The 22752-nt window shown below is 55.2% G+C and overlaps 1 protein-coding gene across 1 annotated transcript; it reads left to right on the forward strand.

Annotated features, from left to right (window-relative positions):
* The first annotated feature begins 2121 nt into the window (after positions 1 to 2121).
* On the forward strand, positions 2122 to 22420 carry Foxn4 (forkhead box N4). The gene is given in 11 exon segments (NM_001389259.1): positions 2122 to 2402; positions 2658 to 2856; positions 3379 to 3467; positions 13440 to 13585; positions 15214 to 15338; positions 15412 to 15531; positions 15738 to 15865; positions 16373 to 16469; positions 17284 to 17491; positions 19432 to 19824; positions 20807 to 22420. Coding segments are annotated over 10 exon segments (1719 nt in total). The 5' UTR covers positions 2122 to 2402; positions 2658 to 2706; the 3' UTR covers positions 21070 to 22420.
* The last annotated feature ends 332 nt before the right edge of the window (positions 22421 to 22752 follow it).

Raw genomic sequence — 22752 nt, forward strand, 5'->3', positions numbered from 1 at the left:
CCACGTCTTCCCCAGAAGGAGCCCATTGCTTCACTACTTGGGAATTGTGTTCAGACCGTCCACCGTGGTCTCCCTGGGCTACTGAACCTTAGGAAACCAGAATCAGAAACCACCGTCACCATCGAAGGGAAAACTGAATAGTGTGTTTCCACTGAGAAATGTCTCATGTCACCTAAGTAGTTTTTGTGTCCAGCAGCTGACAAAGCCAGGAAAAATATACCCCGACTGGCGAATGCCACCCTGTGCAGTGCACGACATAGCCAGGGGCTGTGACCCTGGGCGGTTCTGGGTGACGAAAGATCTTAGTGATTCCATTCACAGGCATGCCCTGCAGTTCAGTGGGGCTGAGTGGCTCCTGGGTGGGAGAATCGGTCCTAATGCTGCAGATCACCCGTCCCCTGTCATCGCTGGGTCTTCCTCACCAAAAGGGTCAGAGCAGTTAGCAAGGGAGAAGGAAGGAGAACTGCTCACGACCTGTAATGAAATCGAACTTCTCAAGTAAAGAAAACCCGCTGTGGCCTTGCCAGTCAGTTGGGTTTTGTTGGTTTTTCAGTGAGAACGCTGTTCAAAGACGCTTCTCAGGGATAAATGAAATGTCCCCAGCTCCTGTAGACCTCACAGTCAGAGCAAGGACAAATACTCTCTCCCAACCACAGGTACCCCAGGTCTACTGAGAACTGACCATCAACCCTCCCTCCTCAGTTAGGACAAACAAAAGCCACCCACCGTGTCCCTAGGGAGAAGGCTGCTAACTGGCTTTTGTTAGGCCTCGTGGAGCTCTCGCACAGGAAGAATCTTAAGAGTGGCTGCAAAATTGGGCCCTGTCTGAGGCTTGGGGTGCCCTCCCACACTGGATGCTGTGGGAACAAGTGAACTGAGTCCTTTGTGAAGAGAAGCAGGCTAGGGCTGGTTCCCTGTGACTCAAGATGGGTCTCATCAAAACAGGCGTCTCGCCTGTACAGCTGGCCCCTACGCTTGCTAAAGAACAACGGCACCGGCTCATCTCCGCCAAGGTTCCGATATCACCAGGTGACTGAACGCAGAGGTATGGTGCACATGCGGGAATGCTAATCTAATAGAAAGGCTTCTGATTCATCCAGCAGTGGTGTCTGGGCGTCATTAATTTTTACTAACTGAACCTCAGGCAAAGAACCCAAAATATCCACTCTTTAAAGTAACAGTCCCTAGCCAAAACCCAGAGAAGCCAGAGTTTTCAAAGGTAGTATAGTCTGTCTCTCTGTGTCTGTCTCTCTGTCTCTCTGTCTGTCTCTGTCTGTCTGTCTGTCTGTCTCTCTCTCTCTCTCTCTCTCTCACACACACACACACACACACACACACACACACACACACCTCCCCCACCTCTCTACCCCTGGCTTTCCTTTCTATAGCATTTTACAGGCTTCATTGTTAATGACCACACCAGCCTTTGGAACCCAGAACTCCACACCCCTCACTGCCCCAAGCCCCAAGCACAGGAGTCATCTCCAATCTTAATGTCAAGTAGTGTTATTTCAAAGGGAAGTTGAAACACCCACAAACGCTTTGGAGAACCCAACAGGGTTAGTCCTGGGTCACCCAGGGACGTTCAAAGTAACACCGTGTGAACTATTTCATCCACCTCTGTAACCAGCCCAAGTCCAGATTTCAAACATATGTCAGTCGGAGAGAAGTTCCCCAACCACACTGCCCTGAACGTCTATAATCTACGTTTCTCCCAGCTGAACTCAAGCCCAAGGCGATGGGTTTATGTATTTACTCAGCAGAGGAGGAGGAAGTGAGGGTGCCCAGGTACCTCAAGGAAGCCCTGGCCAGGCGCTAAGATCATAGCCACCCGGGAGTGTGGCACGGGGGTGGGGGGGGGGGACTGAGAACCTGGCACCCAGCCCTAGAAGCCCAGATTCTGCCTGAAGTTAAAGGTTCCAGGGTCACAGTGAGGAATATCTAGTGTGGGACACAGCAGGGGTTGACTGGGCAGGGGCAGGTAGGGTGCGGCTGCCCGGAGGGCATCAGGACCTCCAGAGCCCATGCGAAGCCGGGAAGGAGGAGAAACCCAGGAGGAGGAGGGATGGGCTGAAGGGCACGGGGCCAGGGGCATCCCAAGTGGAGAGGGCCCTGCAGCCTTTGACCACTGGAGCGAGCTGCAGAGCGAGGTGTGGAGTTGCGGAGCCCTATCCTGGGCGGCCGGCGCTGCGCGCCACCTTTCCCGCGGCGAGAGCGGGGGCGGAGCCGGGAGCAACGCGGGAGCCCGGGCGGGTCACGGTCCCCAACGGCCTGCAGCATCCAGGGCGGCAGGCCCCTGCCGCAGCCGCGCTCCCCTCGGCGCTCCCGGACCCTGGCGTGGGCCCCCTGCGTGGCGTGGGCTCAACTTTCTCGGAGCCACAGGTGGCCCCGGAGCCTTCCCGGTGTGTGTGTAGGGTGGGGGTGGGGGGATTGGTTCGTGCGTGTGCCTCTCGCTCCTCCGCCCCCAGGTCCCCTGCAGCATCTACATCTGAGCCCTGCCCATCATCCCGCTCGCCTGCTTGCAAAGTTGAAAAAGGGGTGTCTCTCCCACCGTGACCGCCCCACCCTAGGGCCGAAAGCCCCGGGGCGCACGAGGCTGAGTTGCTGGGGCCCGCCCGCTGAAATCTCCTTGACCCTGCCCTGTAACTGACCCTTAGGGAAAAGGAGGGGAAAGGACCCCCCAACAACCCGGCACGCCTACTGCGCATGCTCAGAGTTGGACAGCTCCAGAGAGGGAAATTTAAAAACGGTTCGAGCTGCGACGGGCGGCCAAATTCCAGACAGCAAGGGGCGAGCGCAAGGGAATACCCCTGCCGCAGCGCCGCCCGCCCCTCGCCAACCCAGGACCCGCTCCAGGTACCACGGTGCAGCCCGGGCTGCACGCCCCGTCCACCCGCAGGGGCCCCACCGGGGCTGGAGGCTTCCCACACCTGCTTCAAGCTTGCCTTGGAAGATGTAGGGGCGCCCGGGAGTCTTATTTAATGTTTGTGGGTGGCCGGGTGGGGGGTGCAGTGCATGAACTGGTTTCCCAGCATCCGTGTGGGGTCTCCCCGGATTCATCAAACCCTACTTTGATGATCTCTTCATTTTCATAGCTGAATAGTGGTGGGGAATGGGCTTGGAAACGAATGGAGTTCTTTAGATTTCTATTTTGCCTGGATTTCCCAAAGCTTGACGTTTCAGTGTAGGGGCTCCCCCTCCCCCCTTCCCCTTGAATCTGAAAGGACTTGGAATTTCCCTCACTCTCCTTGCTCTCAAACCCTGCAGGATTTTCCTGGGATTGTGACCCTTTGTGGGTTGCTTCTGAACTGTGGGAAACTGAGGGTCTCTGCCCTGCCTACATCAGTGCTGATAGGAACTTTTTTTTTCTTCCCTAAGGAAATGATAGAAAGTGACATCCAGTCCAAAATGTCAGGAATGATCAGAAGCTCCGGGCACAGCCACCACCGCTCTCCACAGGAATACAGGTGAGGGCCGGGCTGCATGCCGAGTCCAAGATTCTGGTGTTGGAGAGCTAGAGACAGTGTGTGTTTCAGAGTGGCTCTCAGCAGTTGTGTGTCCCCTCTAAGGGAGTGTCTCTCCTGGGTTACAGAATGTGGGCAGCCTGGTGACCTCAACAGCTGTTGCTCCCCATCCAGTGACTCCAGCAGGGGCTCTAGGAAATGCCCCCCTCACCTAAGCACTCTGGATGTTGGGAGGTCGTAGGTCACAACTGTGAGTTCTTAGCCAGGCTGTGTGACTTTTAGCAAGTCCTTTGCCCACTCTGGACCTGGTTTTCTCATCCTATAAATAAATGATGCCTGGAATTAGATGACCTCAGGGTCTCTTTTGGGTTCTAAAGGCTGACAAGCCTCAAAGCGAAGCCTAAGTAGACTGGTTCTCGCAACAGGATCAAAGTTTAGGGGGGCATGGGGGAGCCTTATGGGCCTTCCCTCTTTGTGGAAAGTCATTAGGGAGTTCAGCCAAAAACCTTCTTTACAGGTGGGAGAACTGAAGCCCAGAGCAGAGCTCAGTGACACAGCCACAGGGAGGGGGGAGGGAGGGAAGGAGGGAGAGGGGGAGGAAAGGAGGGAGGAAAGGGGGAGAAGGAAAGTCTCAGGGTCCCCTGCTAGCCTCTCTTCCTTGAGATGGTGTGGCCTGACCTGATTCCCAGAGCCCTAAAGCCAGCACCATGTCTTGGTTGAGTAATGGGGCCACATGGGGGCTGCCCCAGGAAGGCCAGGCTGTCACCTCAGATCAGCCCTGTTTACCCAGGGGCTGTCTGGCTCAGGAGGCCCACTGCAGCCACAGCAGTGCCTGCCGAGGCCACGGGCAGCCTCCAATTAGAAGGCTGTCTCTGGACATAAAGGAGGCCAAGGATTCAAGCAGCTGGGTTTATCTTATTGGTGTGTGTGTGTGTGTGTGTGTGTGTGTGTGTGTGTGTGTGTGTGCTCGAGCGCAGCACCTGTCCCAGGGGCAAATCAGTTCCTGTACCCATCATTCTATCATTCCTGGCCTCAGCTGAGCCCATCGCTCAGGTGTGGAAACTGAGGCCAGCCTTGCCCAACCTAGGACCTCTGGGCTTCCTTCTTGCTCTACTCGAAGGCTGTGTGAGCATCTCCAGCTTGAGTAAACCTGGCTTCTCTGGCCGTGTGGCACTTCTTAAACCTCAGTTTCTTTATCTGTAAAATGGAGCTAAAGGGCCCCAGGGGTTTGGGGTTGCTATGGCAACCGAGCAGCCAGGCCTAGCTCAGTCACTTGCCTGTGGTGTGATCTCCAAACTACCCTGAAGTTAACAGGTACCCAGCAGGCCTGACACACTCCCAGGGCAGCTCTACGGTTGTCAGTGAGACGGCTCAGTGGGTAAAAGCACTTGTGGTGCAAGCCTGGTGAACCAAGTTCGATCCCTGGAAGCCATGCAAAAGGCGGTAGGAGCGAAGTGACTCTCCAAGTTGCCCTCTGACCTCTACACATGTGCCATGATAGGACTGCCCCCGCCCCCCAGTGATAAACATCTTTTTTTAAAAAAATTACAAATGGGCACAATTAGGGGGCCATGAGGATTCATGGCAAAGTTGGCAGAGCGCAGGCGGCTTAACTAGTTTTGTTAATGTTGCTTACAATTCAGCCATGTTGGAATGCGTGGGAGTCAGAACCCCAGAGAGCCTTCGGGGAGGGTGGGGTGGAATCCTCTTCAAACCCAGAAGCCCACCTGTCTGCCACCCAATGGAGGCTCCCATGAGGCTGGGCTACATGTCCAGGCCAGAGCAAACCACAAACTGTCTGCAGCGCTGCCCTGCTCTAAGACCAGGGAAGGCAGACAGAGAGCACCCTTGTGGGGGGTGGCAGGTGTAACCCGATCACTGACCAGCTAGTGACTGGATTAACAGGCCCCAGCTATCAGTACTGGATCTGGAGGTGCCTGGACCCCGGCATACCTTTGCCAGGACGAGTAGTAATCCATTTCCTGTGTCCATCCAGACACAGCAGAAAACCTTAACCTTCCCTGTGACTGCTGGGAGCCCTTTGCCTCAGACTGCCACCTCTTAGGATACAAATGGTGACTTTCAGGATAAGTGGTGACCAGCTGCCCCCATGCCATCCCGAGAGGGTGGCATTCCTGGTAAGGGAATGAATTCAGAGATTAGTCAGGGTCAACTCTTTGAGTCCTCAAACCTGAAGTAGCCACACACCCTGAGATCATCACCTCTAGTCTCACCCCCCCCCCCAGTAAAGAACGAATTACCCCTCACTGTGTGACACCCCCCCCCCCAGACAAGTTATTGCCCTCTCTGATCCTCTCTGAGAAATGAAATCTCTGAAAACCAATCAACAGGCTGCTGTGAGGGTCTTGAGCTTGCAGCCAGCCTGGGACAGCACTTGCTCCTGGAAGGGAAATTTTGCAATTACTCCGCCAGAGTCTTTACTTTCGACAATCCCATTTTTCTCCCAGAATAATAGCCCAGGAGAGGTTTACGGCTTCTCATTTGCGCTTCTGTGTGTCTCCGGGGACTGCTCCAAGGATTGAATCCAGTAGACTGCGAGTCCAGCCACCGCTGGGGCCCCCCATACAGGCCACAAGCAGCTGCCCGGTGCTCTGTCCCCCTGGGGCTAGTTTAGCCGTTAGTTAGTTAACTTTCAATGCCCACGTCCCAGGAGGGCGTTGCTGGCTGCAGCCAACCGCCCAGTTCTGGGGCAGCTGTCAGGGGTCAGTGGTGGAGGCCCAGACAGGGAGCAGTCACCACTCTGTCTTCCAGGGCCAGCCACCAATGTCTGCAGCTCTCTCCCCAGTAGCCTTGAGGTTCGACCACTTTAAATGGGTTTATTCTTAGCTCAGAGGGTAGGAGGAAAGTCCTCTCCCAGAATGTTAGGGAATAGTTCTTAAGTACCTGGTGGGTTCTGGTTGCTAGGTGCTTCCTTCTGGGTACTAGGTGCTAGGTTCTTTCTCAGTCCCAGCAAGTACTATCCTTATAGGGATGACCCTGGCTTCATCTCCATCTGCAGACAAGGAGTCTGAAGCTAGGGACTTCGCTTGACCTGGGGACTTCACTTGCCCTAGGGACCTTGATTGCCCTGGGGACCTTGCTTGCCCACAGGCTTAGATGTGGGGAGAGGCAGGAAAACAAAAATTTCTGAGCAGCGGCCTCAACTTTGGGAACTTAGTTCCGAGAGGTCAGACCCAGCACCTTTCTTCCAGAGAGGGAGCTGAGCAAGGAAGGCGTGTTGGCGTGTTCTCAGGCCCATAATGCTCTTTGGTGTTTCACAGAGAGTCCTTGCCCTGATCATTGAAAACACACACACACACACACACACACACACACACACACACAGTTCCAAGTCAGCTACTGTTCTAGATGGTATCAACACTCCCCTCTTCCCACAATTACATCATTCCATGGTATACCCACTCTGTCTTGCAGGGAATTTCTGAGCAGGCTAAAGAGCATTTAATTTTCTTTTCCTCCCGTGAACCATTCTGAAAGGTATCACAAAGGACATGTTAGCTGGGTAAACACGGCCCTCAGAGGCTTAATCCTGGAGACAGGAACGGTTTGTGGAATTGTAACAGTTTCTCACCGACCACAGCTCGGGAGGGTGGGGCACCTCCTTGTCCTCAAGTTGGGGGTGGCTCTGAGTCCCTCCCTCCAGCGTTGGCTGGCACACCCTTCTGGGGCTCAGCCAAGGGAGGAACAGAAGACACAGTGTGGCGTTGAGAACGAGGCTGGAGCACACAGTGTCCATGTGCCTGTTGTGTCCCTGTGCCCTCCCTTCCTAGCCTCACATCTGCCCTGTGGTGAGAATGGTGATTCCGTTTTCTTCATGGGGGGAAACTGAGGCACAGAGAGGGGGAGCCGACTTGCTGAAGTCACGCAGCTACCAAGAAGTGGGGGTGAGATTTGAGCTCAAACAGGATGTGCCTTCTCCTGGATGACAGCTGCGCCAGCTCCGCCCACCACGGGCTTCCAACTCAGCCATGTGGACAGGGATCCTTACAGAAACTGTAGCCATGCAGGCATAGGCTCACCCTCCCTGGGTGCCCACTGGGCTCTTCAGCACATGCGTGATCAGCAGGGACACGGAACAACGACGCGGCGTCCAGTCCACCTCGGTGCGCAAATGTTTGTCACGTGAAGGAAGGGCAGCCTGGGCTGGCTACTTTCGTGTGTCTTGTCATCTAGGCATTTAGCGACTAGAAGGGGGTAGGCGCTCCTGGCAGTCTGCAGGAGATTCCCCTCGTCTGTTCAAGCTTGACTAATTACAGTACCAGTGTTAGGGGCAGGACAGAGTTCAGAGACACTGAGACAGTGGGGAGGCTTCCTGGGGGAAGCTGGGTTGGAAGTAGAGACCGAGGATGGTGTTCTGACAGCAGCTCGTCATGAGCAGGCACACAAGAGATGTCTACGGGGTGTTGAACCCACAGCCTTCTTGGGTCCCTCATTCAGGAGAGCCCCAACCCTGGCAGCCAGGACAGCCAGTTCAGACTTCCCAAAGTGTCCCTTCACTGAGACTGTGTCTCCATGGGGACCCCAGCAACACAGATCCCTTTTAAACAGTGACGCGATGAGTTTGTACACTTCCCAAGACATCCGGGATTGTTTCAGTCGAGTAGGCAGAATGACCAAGAGAGAAGCTTCAGGGCAAGGGCCTCTCCTTCAGCTCAGCCCCACAGCCTACCATGCTGTGCTCCTGAGGGTTACATCCCTACCTGTGAGCTGGGGTGAGGGATGACCTCCTCCTAGCTGCCAGGGGGCTTGGGAAATGTTGACGGGAAGAGTCACTGGTTGCGTGGCTTTCCTCCGTGGCCATCCAGGGTCAGCTAGGAAGCCTGCTTAGACGTAGGAAAAGTCAGCTTGCCTGTCTGGGGTCATAGGTGGTGTTGGCATGGATCCCCCTCAGGGCTGGACACTGTGGCCTGATTAGCGCTGAGTCCGTACCCCTCAGAGAGTGAATCAGTCCCACGAGCACCCTCAGCTGCAGGAAGTGCCTCTCTCCTCTTCCGTCTGATCCTCACCAGGCCTGAGAGACAGTGTGCGGTACTCAGGAACGCTCCCATTTTACAGTCGAGTAAGCTAAGGCACAGAGAGGTAGACGCTCACAGACAAGTCTCACTGATGCTGAGAGTCTGGGTGTGTGGGGTTCGAGCCAGGCCTGACCCCACCCCCCCTAAGTGAGAGGGGTCTGGGTGGCATGGGGGTCAGTAAAGCACAGTGTGCCTGGCGCTGTGTGAACAGGGAGATGTGCTATTTGGGGGGCTCACTGCAAAGTCAGAAATAGGGGTGCTCTGGGAGCCATCTCAGTGATGATGACTCATGGGAATGACAATTCCCCCAGAGTCTGAGAAGGATACACTATTAGGGGTCACCCCAGGGACCCCTGAACCTGTACTTTAATCTGCCTGCACAGCTAGCCCTGTATTCCTAGGTTAGCCCTCTGTCTGCCCAAGCTAGTCCCCCGTTTGCTGAGGCTAGCCCCATGCTTGCTCAGGCTAGCCCCTTTGTATGCTGAGGCTATCCCCATGCTCATTCAGACTCTCTGAGCAAGGTGAGCTGTAGTCACAGAGATCACCTGAGTTTTCTACCTCTGCCTGGCCCTAAGAGAGTGGGGATTGCACATCTGCAAAGTAGGGTGCCTGCTGTGTACAGAGGCCTGCACTGGGCTCTGTGGCTCTTCCTGCAGAGGAGACAAAGTCACTCGCTTCAGTAGTGGGAGCTCCTGGGGCCATTTGCACCCTGACCTGCGCTCCTCCTGACCCTCAGGGTCCCCAGAATCCTGGGCAGTACCTGCTGGGGACACTAGCAGGGCTCAAGAGAACAGAGGCTTGTAGACAACGATAGGCTGGACTATCAGGGATTGGAGAAATGGGTGCCTGACAGGGAGAGGCCGGCTACTCGGAGAGGAAAAGGCAAGGCATACACCAGGAGCAAAGAGGAGGCTCAGGGGCCCCAAGAAGCCACAGTTGAGGTCACTGGAGAGCATGGCAGTGATATCCACCCACGGTGTCCCTGAAGCCTTAGGACCCATCGCCCGTGGCTCCTGGGTCAGCCACCACCCAGTCAGCCAGAGGGTGACCCACTCCCCAGTGCACGGTGTGTGGAGTCACGTGAGCGTCACAGCATCAACTGCAGGAAGCCTGCAGAGTAACGGGCTCGGGGACAGTCAGGTGAGGGATCATGAGCATGTGCTGGGTCTGCCCCGAAGGCCAGTTATCCCCATTATGCAGATGTGGTAACCGAGGCTTAGAAAGGTTCAGAATCCTATGGCATCATCCAGCAGGAAGGATGAGGCCAGGACTTCATCACAGAGCCCGTCAGTCACCGTGACAGAGATGAGACTCGGATGGGGAGACGCAGAATGGGGTGGGGTAGGGGTGCAGAACAGGGGGTGCAGAACGGGGGGAGGGATGCAGAATGGGGGGAGGTGTGCAAAATGGAGGGAGGAGGGGTGCGAGTGGGAAGAGCTGGTCGCAGGCATGTGGACATCAGTGGGTAGGGGATGTGGTGAACCCAGGGTTTCTCCTCACTGAGGAACAGAAGGACAGACAGTGAGTGGGACAGGCTGACTTTCACTGCCTTTGCAAGTGTCCCACAGAGGAGAAAGTTACTGTGAGCAATGCTATAGGCGCTTGCTGTCTGTCTGTCTGTCTGTCTGTCCGTCCCTCTCATGATGGCAGGAGAGATCTCAAACCACCTCTCCTCCACCCTAGAAACCATCTGCGGGGGTTTCTGAGGTGTCTTCACCTATAATCTCATTCGCACCCATTTTACAGACTGGAAAACCAAGGCTGGGGATTAAGTGTTGTTCTGGGGACCAGTGACAGGAAGCCTGGGTAGTTCCTGAAACCAGGAGTCTTCCCTGTAGCAATGTCTTGGACCCTGAGTTTACATTCTACAAGGCACTGGGAGGAAGTGAGGCTGTGCGTGGGCCTTCTAGACAGGGAGATGCATGAGTTGGTGAGCCCTCTGCAGCTGTGCAGGGGAGTGCCTTGGTGTGCTCCTGGACAGGACAGTAAGGACAGTCCATACTTTCTTGTCCTTCCGTGCCTCAGTGCCGAATCCCTGTATGGAAACAGGAAGAGGGAACAGGCTCCATCACAGGAGCACAGCGGGGTTGACCAGGCTGAGCAGGGCTGGCACACTGAGACAGGGATTCCTCTGGCATGGCTGAGGAAGGAAGATCACAGACCTCTGACGTGACAGCAAACCCCAAGAACAGAGAACCGGCCCAGCCCCCACTAAAAGGTGCTCGTACACTGTCTCGATGCTCGCAGAGGCTCAGGGGATGGGGGCTCAGGGTCTGAAGGGACTTGCTTAAGGTCACATGCTCAGGGTCCCAAGGACCTGTCAACCAGCTTGGGGGTGGCTCCAAGAGTGGATCCAGAACCCAAGTGGGACCGTTTGGCACTGTTACTCTCTCTCCAGACTCTGCTCCTACAAACTGGTTGAAAACTCTGGACTCAGGTCAGGGTTGTCACCGCAAGTGTGGCAGAGACCAGGCTGGAGCCCCTTCTAGCCCTGCAAGGGGCTTGTACTGTACTAGCCTCAGTTTTCCCATCTGTAAAGTGAGATGTTCTGCTGTCTGTGGCCCTCCTGCTGCTCCCAGACAAAGATTTCAGGGAATCACAGAGCAACGCTAGCATGGCCGGATCCAATGAGTTTTGCTTGAGTCTCTCTTGTGGTCGCTGACCCGGGTTGGGTCTGTTTCAACCAGCCATGTCGTTGGCAGCAAAGGCTGTGCTGGTGGCACACAGGGCCTGGGTCCTTGGTGAGCCCCAATGGGGGTAAGGGTAGAACGGTAGGCTGGAGAGGAGAGGAGCAGTGGGGAGCACTCGATACAGAGGATCATGGGAGGATGGTGGAGCTGGAGCCCAGATGACCTGATGCCCACCAGGGGAGACAGGAGCCCTAATGTCCCTGCCCCTTCCTGGTTAAGACCAGAACCCCAATGTGACTGTCACCCTGAGAGGAGAACAGCAATGGTGGAAGAACTGAATTTGGTGGTGCTAAGCGGGTGGCAGCTGCTGGAGGCACAGAAGGGACTGAGGGATGCTGGGAAAGGTGTAGCCACCATCAGGACAGGACAGCACAGCACCAACCCCGCCCCGCCACCTATGAAGCGCCTTTAAGAGTCATCTCTGGCAGTCCTCACTCTCTAGGAAGCAGGTCAGGACCTAGGGACGGCTCAGGGATTCAGTTTCTCCATCTGTAACATGGGTACAGCACGCCTCTCAGGGCCTGACTTTAATTAAGAATAAGTGGAAGTGGCTGGTGGCTGTGGTCGGGCTGTGTGCCTGTCGGCTCTGAGTCTGGCTGCCCTAATATCGGCTGGTGTTAATGGCCGGCCTCCGCTCAAGTAATGGCCACCGCGGATTTGCTGGGAATGAGATGCTGTTCGGCGTTTCACAGACCTGATCCTCACAGCGACCCCATGTTGTCTGTGATTTACAGCCGAAAAAGTCAAGCGAGGCTCAGCGAGGTTAAGGGGGTGACTTAACGGGAAACTAGGATTAAGGTCACCAGCTTGAGTCCCCGTGCCTCTCTGCCTCTGCGTGAACCATTTCCTGGATTTGCCTCTGTCAGGTTCTGGTCCATGTTTGTGTCCTGGAACCTCGCAGAGCTCCCACCTTGTGGAACCCAACGGCAGAGTAAACCCCTCTTCTGAAGCCAGGCAGCGAGGGCATTGGGGAAGGAACGGGGCTCTCACCAGCATCCCTGGGAGGTCGGCTGGCTGTGGGGGTGAGGCCAAGAGAGTGGGGTCAGCCCCTCCCCTTTATACCATAGTCTCTGGGGGCCTAGGGGACAGATGGTGTGGCTCAGGCCAGGACTCTCACTCAGATGGACGAGTTGTGAGCAGGCCGAAGGGGTGGCCGCTAGGAAACACAGAAAGAAGGCGTCGAGACTTAGAACAATGGGGTCCACGTGCCGCAGGGGCAACAGTCGTCTGCGGCACAATGGGCCACCGGGGAACAGCAGCCTGGCCAACTGTTGTTGCCACTGACAAGGACCAGCCAGTTTTCAATGACTTCCAGGCCCTGTTTTCCTACGAGGCAACCAATGGCTGAGGTAACTCATAGTCACCTGATTCCGGCTTCTCGAGCCCAGACTAGTGATGACTGAGCCGAAGGGGACATGGTGACAGAAACTGTGGCTCTAAGGACAGACAGCAGAGATGGGAGGAGAGAGACCGTGAGCTTGGAGGTACCAGGTGCAGGAATGACAGGCCACACGGGAAACCCCACAGATGCAGGAGAGACCTAGAGGCCATGGTTCTAGAGCACAAAGCCCTCCCCCGACTCCTCTCTGGGACTCTGTCACACACTGGTTTGAGCTCAAGAGTGTGGATGTAGGCTGTGACCAATTGGCCATGGAGCAGACAGCCCCTGGTTCGGGAGAGATGGTGCTGGGTTAGGGTATGAGCGTCCCAGACACGAGGTACTACCAAAAAGCTATTGGCCACATAGCACATGGGACTTCAGGGATACCAGAGTCACCTTCCTTGCCTGGAAATCTATGCGTGTACTTGACACGTGTGTCTGTTAGCCTGCTGGTCAGGTTCCAGGGATGCCTGGGTCATGAGGAAGAGCCCTGGTGTCAGGCCGTGCCACCTGCTCCTGGGCTCCCACTTCCTGTGTTACATGACCTTGACCGAGTGACTCATGTGTGGTAAGCCTCAGTTTACCACATGTGAAAGGGGACACACTCTACATGTACCTTATCCAAAAGAAATGTTTTGAATTTTAGTGTGGAGGTTTGGGGAACGTCTGGGTATACACAGCGAGCCGTGTCTGCGGAGGGACCAGAGACTACGGGTGTCTCATGTGTCACACACCACATCGCGAAGGGATTTACGTATGCTAGCATTTACAGTGACCCCTAAATGATCCACGGTGTGCGGTTTTTCCACTGTGGCATCATGCACGCTCGGTAACGTCTGGATTTTGAGGTTTTTGGTATTTGCAACAGGTTCCTGCCTCCCGCGGGTGATGACGACCTCCCTGGGGACCTTCAGTCACTGTCATGGCTCACAGCCGTGGACGTGCCTCGACTGCAGCAGATGGCAAGTGGGAGGATAGACTTGGGCAGCCCCAGTGTACCACATCCACACCCAGGTAGGTTCAAAGGGGAGGAGGTGACCCCAGCCCTGCCACCAACCTGCTGAGTGGTCCTAGGGAGGTCCTTCTGTCTCTCTGGTCTGTCTGTCTACACCTGTAAAGTGGGAGGATAGTGATATGTCAAGTCCCAGGGAAGAAGACACCCTGGGATTTCTCAAACACCTCACACCGTTAGCAAACTCATGGTGGGTCAAATGCTAGCTGAGGTCTGTCCTTGCATGCACTAAGAGTGGGGTTTAGATTTTCCCGAAGACAGGAGGTCAGGTGTCTGGCAAGGCCTGAAGCCTTTGCCGTCTGACCCTTTAGAAAAACAAGTGTGCTGATCTCTCTTCTAGAAGGTTCTGAGAGAACTCTGGACTCTGTAGGTGCTCCGTAAACGGACAGGGAGCTGTAATCAAAGCAAGGGGACTGAAGACAGCATTGACAGAAAATGGTGGCCGAGATGCCACTGCTACACAAGACCAGGACAGAGGTGGACAGCAGCGTCTGGCAGGATGGCTCTAGGGCGGGTCATTCTTGAGCAATGTCCACAGTGCTCGACTTATGTCTTCTGTGAAGGACCAGGGTCTTTGAGACAGGGTCTCTCTAAATGTCACAGGCTGGCTTTGAATTCCAGATCCTCCTGCCTCGGCCTCCCGAGTGCTGGAATTACAGGTGTGCTCTGACAGTGCCCTTGCTGGGAAAAGATATTTTTTTACTTTTTAGTTCATAAAGTCTAGATCCAAACTATGCAGTACTGATGTTTACAGTGGAAAAAACAGCCACAGACTATAGGTAAACAAACAAATGCGGCTGTGTGCTAATAAAACTTTATTGACAAATCAGGCTGTGGGCCAGGTTTGGCCTGCTGATGAGTTTTCAAACTGTAATCTAGAGCCCGGGAAGACAGTTGTGCAGCATTTGGGGTGTGCCTGTGACTCTGATCAGTTTCCTTATCTGCAGGGAAAGTGAATCGACCTCTTCTTACAGGGTGCTGTAGGTGGTTCATTCAGGAGACATCTTAAGGCAGTTGGAGTTTGCTACGTGGTAAAACAAGGCAGGGCCTAGCAGCATATTGCAGGTTACTTTTACTTGATTAGGGATGGTGCAGTGAGAATCTGTGATGGATTAGTGATGTCTGTCACAGGCCCGGCACAGGAAGCAGATGTACATCTGCTATTCTTGGATTAATCTTTGGCAGACTACCAGAGCTTCTGGGAGGAAGAGGAGGACAAAGCACTTGTATATGTTAATCTAGAGGCCCCAGGGGGCCAGGAAGCTTTTGAGAAGATGAACTTTAAATTGGCATTTTTTAGCTCCTAAAGGACAGGAACCAAACTAATCTGTTATCACCATCACGAATCACGTGCTAAGCATTCGGTAGGCAGTACACCATTTAACCATCACAACTTTGTAAATAGGTAAGGGGTAGCTAGAAATGGGGACACTGAGACTGGTCAGGTCACACAGGTTATAGGTCCCCCATTATTAACCACCACATTCCAGAAAAATGATTCGGAAGCACTTCCTGTATGTCTGGTCCTGGGGTAGACAGTGGCCCCCATGCTCCCGTGATGTGTGATGTACCTCCCCCACTGTGGCCACCTCTTCCAGCAGAACAGCTTCTCTGTGCCTCCCTCCTACAGGTGCCATGGCTGGGGTGGCAGACCCGCACGTGGGTGCAGCCCCACGTCCCATGCTCCGTAGCCAGACCGCGATGGTCCCCAGAGGCATGCTGGGCTTGAGCCCCATAGGCAGCTACAGAGCCAGCGTAAGTGCCACTACATGGCTGGGAAAGAGGAGAGTGTCTGTCTGTCCCTGACCTTCTGTCTCCCTCTCTCCAGGCCGAGCAGATGAACCAGTTCCCCGTAGGAGGGCAGTCATCATCGGGCCTGCAGGAAATGCCACAGCTGTACTCTCCGGCTACCCAAATCCAGTTCCCTCTGCCTTCCGGTTCCCAGCAGGTACTGTAGGTCGGAGACAGACTATTCTGGAATCACCCCATGTACTGCTCAACTCCTGGGGGATCAGACACCCTCCTTACCCACCTACCCTTTCACACCACTCAAGTCTTGCTGGGGAGACAGGAGCGATCTCCTTGCAGTTAGAAACTGGGCTGGGGTTTGTGACTGACACCTGCCTGTCTCACAACCGTCTTCTCTCCATGAAGTGTCCTCCCACCAGCCTCTATGGCTCTCCATTCGCAGCCCGGCCTCCCTACCCACAGGCCCACGTGACTGTGCATTCACCTCAAGAGGCACACCCCAAACACTACCCCAAGCCCATCTACTCCTACAGGTGAGACCCCACCGTCCAGAAGGAAGCAACAAGGGCTGCCTTCAGGGCATCTCAGACAGACAGGAAAGGGTGACCTGAGGCCTAAGGGAACCCCCAGTTGGGACCCACTCCTGGGAGGGACTGGCAACCCTGTATCAGATACTGATTCTCCATGGTCATAGACCATATGGCTTGGTCTCCCCGAGCCTGTTTCTTCAGATTAAAGTTGGTTGTAAAAATGGCAGTGTATATCTCAGGGCTTTGGGGAGGGAGCATCTTGGATGAGGTCTAAAAGCCTGGGGGAATGGGTCAGGGGTCAGAGGGCAAGCAGGGTCTCTCCCTCACTGCAGTGGCTGAGCTGAGAGAAGGGTGGAGGAGGGGTAGGCATGGGGGACTGGGGGATGGTGCTAACAAGGAGCTGGCCCTGGGAATGAGGAAGGACTAGTACCAAGCAGGGCAGAACTCACGGCAAGAGGGGACCTCAGGCTGTCACCTGAGGCCTGTTTCCGTCCCCATCTCTGGCCCCAGCTGTCTGATCGCCATGGCTTTGAAGAGTAGCAAGACAGGCAGCCTGCCCGTGAGTGAGATCTACAGCTTCATGAAGGAGCACTTCCCCTACTTCAAGGTGAGGGCTCTGACCCAGGGTAGGGTGCTGGAGCCACCCTGACTCTCCCTGGCTTCCTCTGCGCCATATGGAGCCATGCTCTTAGCCTCACGGTGTTATCATGCCCGATGGGGAGGTCAGGTGCAAACACAGCCAAAGAGGTGCAATGTGTGTGAACGGAACGGGGCAATAGGCTGGGCTCGGATAGAGGGAGCAGAGCGCCTCATGCCTCTCGGGTGTAAAGAGCAGAGGGGCTGGCAGCACAGAGCCAGACAGCAAGATGCCAAGCCCCTCTCCTTCACAAGAGCCTTCACTGGCTGGCGAGTTCAGAAGGACTCAAGGAGATCTTGTCGGTGGCTGGAGTACGGTTGACCATTCGTCAGTCAGCCTGTAAACCTCAAACCCCCAAAGACCAACAAGCAGCCAGGCATCTCAGATCACAGAATCTTGGGTCTGGATAGTATCCCAGGTATAAATGCTTGGGATGCATGGGTTGGGTGAGCTGGGTCCCGGTATCTGGTTATCCGGCAATGAAGTGATCCACACCGAACTAACCAGGCAGCTCCATGGCCTTTGACCTCGGAGATGAGAAAGGACGTTCCTAAAGCCCTGGAACTGTGCTCCAACTACAGCTCCACAGCCACCAGGGCAGGGACCCTGCCATCCTGTGTGCCGCAGTCCCCACCCTTCCCTCTCATCTCCCCGGCTTATATTATAGACAGAATCCCTATGTCCTGCCCGGACAGGCATGAGCTTCTGCGTGTGTGCAGGCAGGGGAAGCATCTCTAGTGAGGGTCACCTGAGGCACCTACCGGGTACCCGTGTCTCCCCGCAGACAGCACCTGACGGCTGGAAGAACTCAGTGAGACACAACCTGTCCCTGAACAAGTGCTTTGAGAAGGTGGAAACCAAGCCCAGTGGCTCCTCGCGCAAGGGCTGCCTGTGGGCCCTGAACCTGGCGCGCATCGACAAGGTGGAGGAGGAGATGCACAAGTGGAAGAGGAAGGACCTCGCCGCCATACACCGCAGCATGGCCAACCCTGGTGAGCCCGGATGGCACCGGCCTGGGCATCGGAGTAAAGCGGCTGGAGGCGGCCGGGCGGTTAGGAGCATGGGCCTGCTCCTAAAGAGTATGGGGCTTTTGCTTCTTGGTATCCAGGTCGGGCTGCCTGCAGCTGTCTGTGCCTCCAGATGCAGGGAATCTGGCCTCTTTTTCTGGCGAGCACCCATGTAGATGGGGTTGGGGGCGGGGATGGAGGGAGGGAGGGAGGGAGGATGAATGGATGAATGAATGAATGAATGAATATCTTAGATAAAAGGCAGGCATGGCAGCATGTGTCTATGAACTCTGTCCTGGGGAGAGCTGGTAGGGTCTCTGGAGCTCACTGACTGAATAGGTGACTCCGGGTTCGAGGGCAGGGGGCTGGGCTGGGAGAGGGGTTTTAGCAGGAAGTGGTGGAAGGCCCTGTGTGGCACCCATCCCAGGGCTCCCAGGCCTTGGTCTGAGCTTGCCGGGAGATCCTGGGTGGTCATCTGGCTTAGAGTCTCATCTCTAAGTGGCCCAGCCAGCTCGTGGGCCCCTTACGGCTCAGTAAGGACAGCCAAACCTGAGTGATTCCCCAGGCTGGGTGGGAAAGTACATACAGCAGTTTGAGGTCCTGAGCCCCAGAATCCAGGTAAAGGAGGTATGGCAGAGCACATCAGCAATCCTGGGGTTCCTTGGGCAAGGTGGGCGGTGAAGATGTATGAGCTGACAACAGACCTTGTCTCGAGGTGGACACAGCAGCAAGGCAAGGGCTGCCACCTGAGATGGTACTCTGACCTGGACGTCTGACCTGGACGTGTGTTCTGTGGTGCACGTGCATGTGTGTACACACATACGCATGCACACACATACGCATGCACACACATACGCATGCACACACATACGCATGCACACACATACGCATGCACACACATACGCATGCACACACATACAATGCACACACATACGCATGCACACACATACAATGCACACACATACAATGCACACACATACAATGCACACACATATACAATGCACACACATACACATGCACACACATACGCATGCACACACATACGCATGCACACACATACGCATGCACACACATACGCATGCACACACATAAGCATGCACACACATACAATGCACACACATACAATGCACACACATACAATGCACACACATATACAATGCACACACACATACACATGCACACACATACAATGCACACACATACAATGCACACACATATGCACACACATATGCATGCACACACATATATAATGCACACACATACAATGCACACACATACACATGCACACACATGCGAGTGCACACTCTCTCTTTTTTTTTTTTTTTTTTGGTTCTTTTTTTTTTTTCCGGAGCTGGGGACCGAACCCAGGGCCTTGCGCTTCCTAGGTAAGCGCTCTACCACTGAGCTAAATCCCCAGCCCCACACTCTCTTATATAGAGGGATTTCTGTTCTTTGTTCTTCTCACAGAAGGGAGTCCATTCAACTCATGGGGCAATGACTTTCAGTTTTAGGTTGGTTGGTTTGTTTTGGATTTTGTTTTGCACAGAGTGGCTAGGTCTCCTTGATCATTAATGATCTAGCTGTCTCCTGGGACCTGTGTCCCTGCTTCAGCTCCCTCTGGAGGGGCTGGTGAGAGTCCAAATAAAGTCTTAGGGCCACAGGTCTGTGCTGTAAGGTCCTGGGGTGGGGGCTGTTAGGGTTTCTTGGCAGCTCCCCTTAAGCTTCATGAAGGACTTTTAAGGGCTTGGATGGCATCACATCTGCATAGCAACCCAGTGCAGACCAGTGCAGACCAGATCACACCATCTCACAGAAGACTAGACAGAGGGTCTCAGGCGGTTGCTCAATCCATATGGGAGGTGGCATGGGGACTCAGGACCTGGTGACAGAGGGACATCTGGGTCACATCTCCCACTTGTCTGCAGAGGAGTTAGACAAGCTCATCTCAGACCGCCCAGAAAGCTGCCGGCGTCCTGGAAAACAAGGGGAGCCTGAGGTCCCTGTGCTGACCCGCGCCACGACGGTGGCCATGACCCACAGCTGCCTGGCCATCTCCCAACTCCCACCTAAGCCACTGATGACCCTGTCCCTGCAGTCGGTCCCTCTGCACCACCAGGTCCAGCCCCAGGCACATCTGGCCCCCGACTCCCCAGCACCGGCCCAGACCCCACCTCTTCATGCCCTACCCAATCTCAGCCCGGGGCCTCTCCCCCAGCCAGCCGTGGGTAGGGTTCCTGGGGACTTCCTCAACATCAGCACTGACACGAACACAGAGGTGGACGCCCTGGACCCCAGCATCATGGACTTCGCTCTACAGGGTGAGGTGTAGGAGACGGGGGTTGGGCTGGGTTGAGGGGAGAGGAGTTCAGCAGCAGTCCCCCTGCACCCACCCTTAGCATCATCACTATGGCAACCACCCCACCTGTTAACATTTAATGAGCACCTGCTTTGTACCAACTGAGCACTTCCTAGACACCATCTGGTCCCCCCCCCCACACAGCCCCCACGACCCTGCCCTGCCGTCTCCTGGCTGCTCAGTGGCAGACCCAGGATTTAGGTCTAGTACCCCAAACTTCAGTGATTGCTTCAAAGTTATGCATGCTAAGTCGGCCCCTTCAGTAAGCCCAGGGGGAGACAGTGAGTGAAAAGACACATCCAAGAACCAAGCAGGGCATTGTACACTTCAGCGAAGGCTCCCAACCCATCGAGCCCTAGCACGCACGTGCCTGCTGTGTGTTCCGGTCTTTGTGTCCTGTTCCTCGATAGGGAACAGAACCAGATGACAGGTGAGTGGGTCAGGTCCGTCACAGCTGTGGAAAGTCATGGCCTGTCTCCCCGCCCCTCTCTCCCTGAACCAGAGAGAGTCACGCTAAAAGGGGGAACAGCATGTCCTCCCCGGCTCTTGATCCTGCTGCTGCTGCCCAGTGAGAACCAAATACTTTCCATGCACTATACCTCAGATGTGGCTTGGGCAGGGTTGAGGGGAGAGACCAGAGACTGGCAGGCGTCTGGCAGCAGCCTGCCAGCACCAACCCTTAGCATCACTGTGACAACCACCCCACCTGTTAACACTCATTGAGCACCTGCCGAATACCAACCACGTACTTCCTAGGCACCATCCTGTTTGGATCTTCTCCATCTTACCCTGTGGTTCAGAGACTAAAGTGCTTTTCCCAGGGACACACAGCAGCAGGAGGAAGACCAGGGCTGGGCTTCAGCCTCTGTTCCCCAAAGGGGGGATTTGAACTCGGGGCTGCTTGGCCCTGAGCCAGCTCACCCAAGTGCTTTTGTCTTTGCAAGGTAACCTGTGGGAAGAGATGAGGGAGGAAAGCTTCAGCCTGGACACGCTGGGGGCCTTCGGAGACTCCCCACTTGGCTGTGACCTGGGAACCCCAAGCCTGACCCCTGTCTCTGGCAGCGGTGACCAGCCCTTTCCAGATGTGCAGGTGACAGGTCTCTATGCGGCCTATTCCACTGTCACAGCAGACAGTGTGGCCCCATCCGTGGTCAACTCTGCACAGTACCTGGGAACTCCGGGGAACAAGCCCATTGCTCTGCTTTGAGGTGCTGGCCTAGAAGAAAGGCGCTTCGGCTAAACAGTGTCTCTAGCCGATGGCTGACAGGAAAATGACAGCTTGCGGCTCCTCCTGTTCCCCAACATGCTACCGCAGGACACTCCCGGGGCACCCAAGCCAGAAGCACGAGAGAAGCGCAAGCCCTCCGCCTCCCCATCTTCTGCAGGGCCTGAGACAGGCATGGCGGTGGTGAGACCTGACTCTTTTTAAGCTTGGCACCTGGCAGAGCCTGGACGACCAGCAGCCCATCTTGGGACACAGTCGTGTGTCACAGAGACACTGGAGGGAAAGCTCTGAGCACACACATTCTCCCAGGAGAGGAACTTCTGTGCCTCAGAGCATGGCCTAAGGCTGGAAAAAGGCCTGGTCAGCCTTGGACCTGCCTCAGAAGTGACATGGCTGGCCTGGATCACAGCCCACTGCTCCTAGAGTTTCCAGAGCCGTGTTGTCGAGACTGTGTGTAAATTTATTTATATTTATTGTGATTCCAGCGACTGAGATCCCTAGAATGAGGCTCTCGGCAGACTCCCCACAGCTCAGCAAGCCTAACTCCCTAGTGGCCCCAATCACATCTCCAGCCTGCTCAGACAGTCCTCAGCCCCAGCCCATTATTCAGAGAATGAGCAAGCACTTTTGCTAACTGGAAAGCGCCCTGTCATTTTCCGATAAGGACAGGTCTTTTTCTTGGGGTTTAATTATGACTCACGTCTACTCCTGGGGATGCACAGAGGGGAGGTACTGTAGCATCGAGTTTGAAGAGATTTTCTCTGAGGCCTGCGGGGTTGAGACAGGAGGAAAGGGCAGAGACCTATCTGTGGCAGGAAGATGTGAACCTTGGGCCCTGAGCGCCCATCACCCCTTGAAGCACCACAGTGTGGAATACCGTTGGCGCCGCCTGCCTCTTCTGCTATATCTGGTCTTATACTACCCTCTTGTCCCGTGACTGATTTTTCCAAGTGAGGGTTCTGCAGGCAGGTGGGCCCATTGGGGAGCAGGGGGGAGGGGCCCCCTCCACCTGCTCTTTTCCACCTTGATATCTGACCTGCCCATCTGAGAGTTCACACCCTAGGGTGTTCAGAAGATCCGGCGGGCAGGCTGGCTGGCTGGCTGTGAGGGCAGTGTGAAGCCTAGTCCTCAAGGGCCATCTTTCAGGCCTTCCCACCGAGTCGGGGGCATCCCCGTCTCTAGACCGGCGCGGCCCAGCCCATCCGGCCAGCCTTGCTCAGCTGCTGTGTGCCCCACTTTCGAAAAGTTCTGCCGTTTAAGTGTGAAGGCAGTGCCAAGACTCTGTAGCTGTAGTATTGATTAACTGTCTACTGTCAATAAAGGTTAAACAGCAGCTGTGTGACTCAGTGTGGACGGCAGGGGGTATGGGGTCAGCGGGGGACAACAGTATTCACACAGAAACCCGACCCCCTGACACCAAGTTCCCGCTGAAATCAGCCCGGGCCTGAGACATCGGCAAAATTCACAAGACTGACGCTGTCCTTCAGAATGAACACTTGACAGGTAGCGTCTTGGGAGTGAGTTGTACATAACTGTCAACTACTCCCACGGCAGACGCTCGGTGTGTGCGTGGGGTGGGGGGGGCTGGGTCTACACGTGCCAGCCTCAGACTCTGGTGGGGCTGCTCGAAGCTGGGGAGAGGGGCAGCAGAAAGACTCCTGCCTT

The sequence above is a fragment of the Rattus norvegicus genome, chromosome 12 (genome assembly GCF_021556685.1).
Source record: "Rattus norvegicus strain SHRSP/BbbUtx chromosome 12, alternate assembly SHRSP_T2T, whole genome shotgun sequence".
NCBI lineage: Eukaryota > Metazoa > Chordata > Mammalia > Rodentia > Muridae > Rattus > Rattus norvegicus.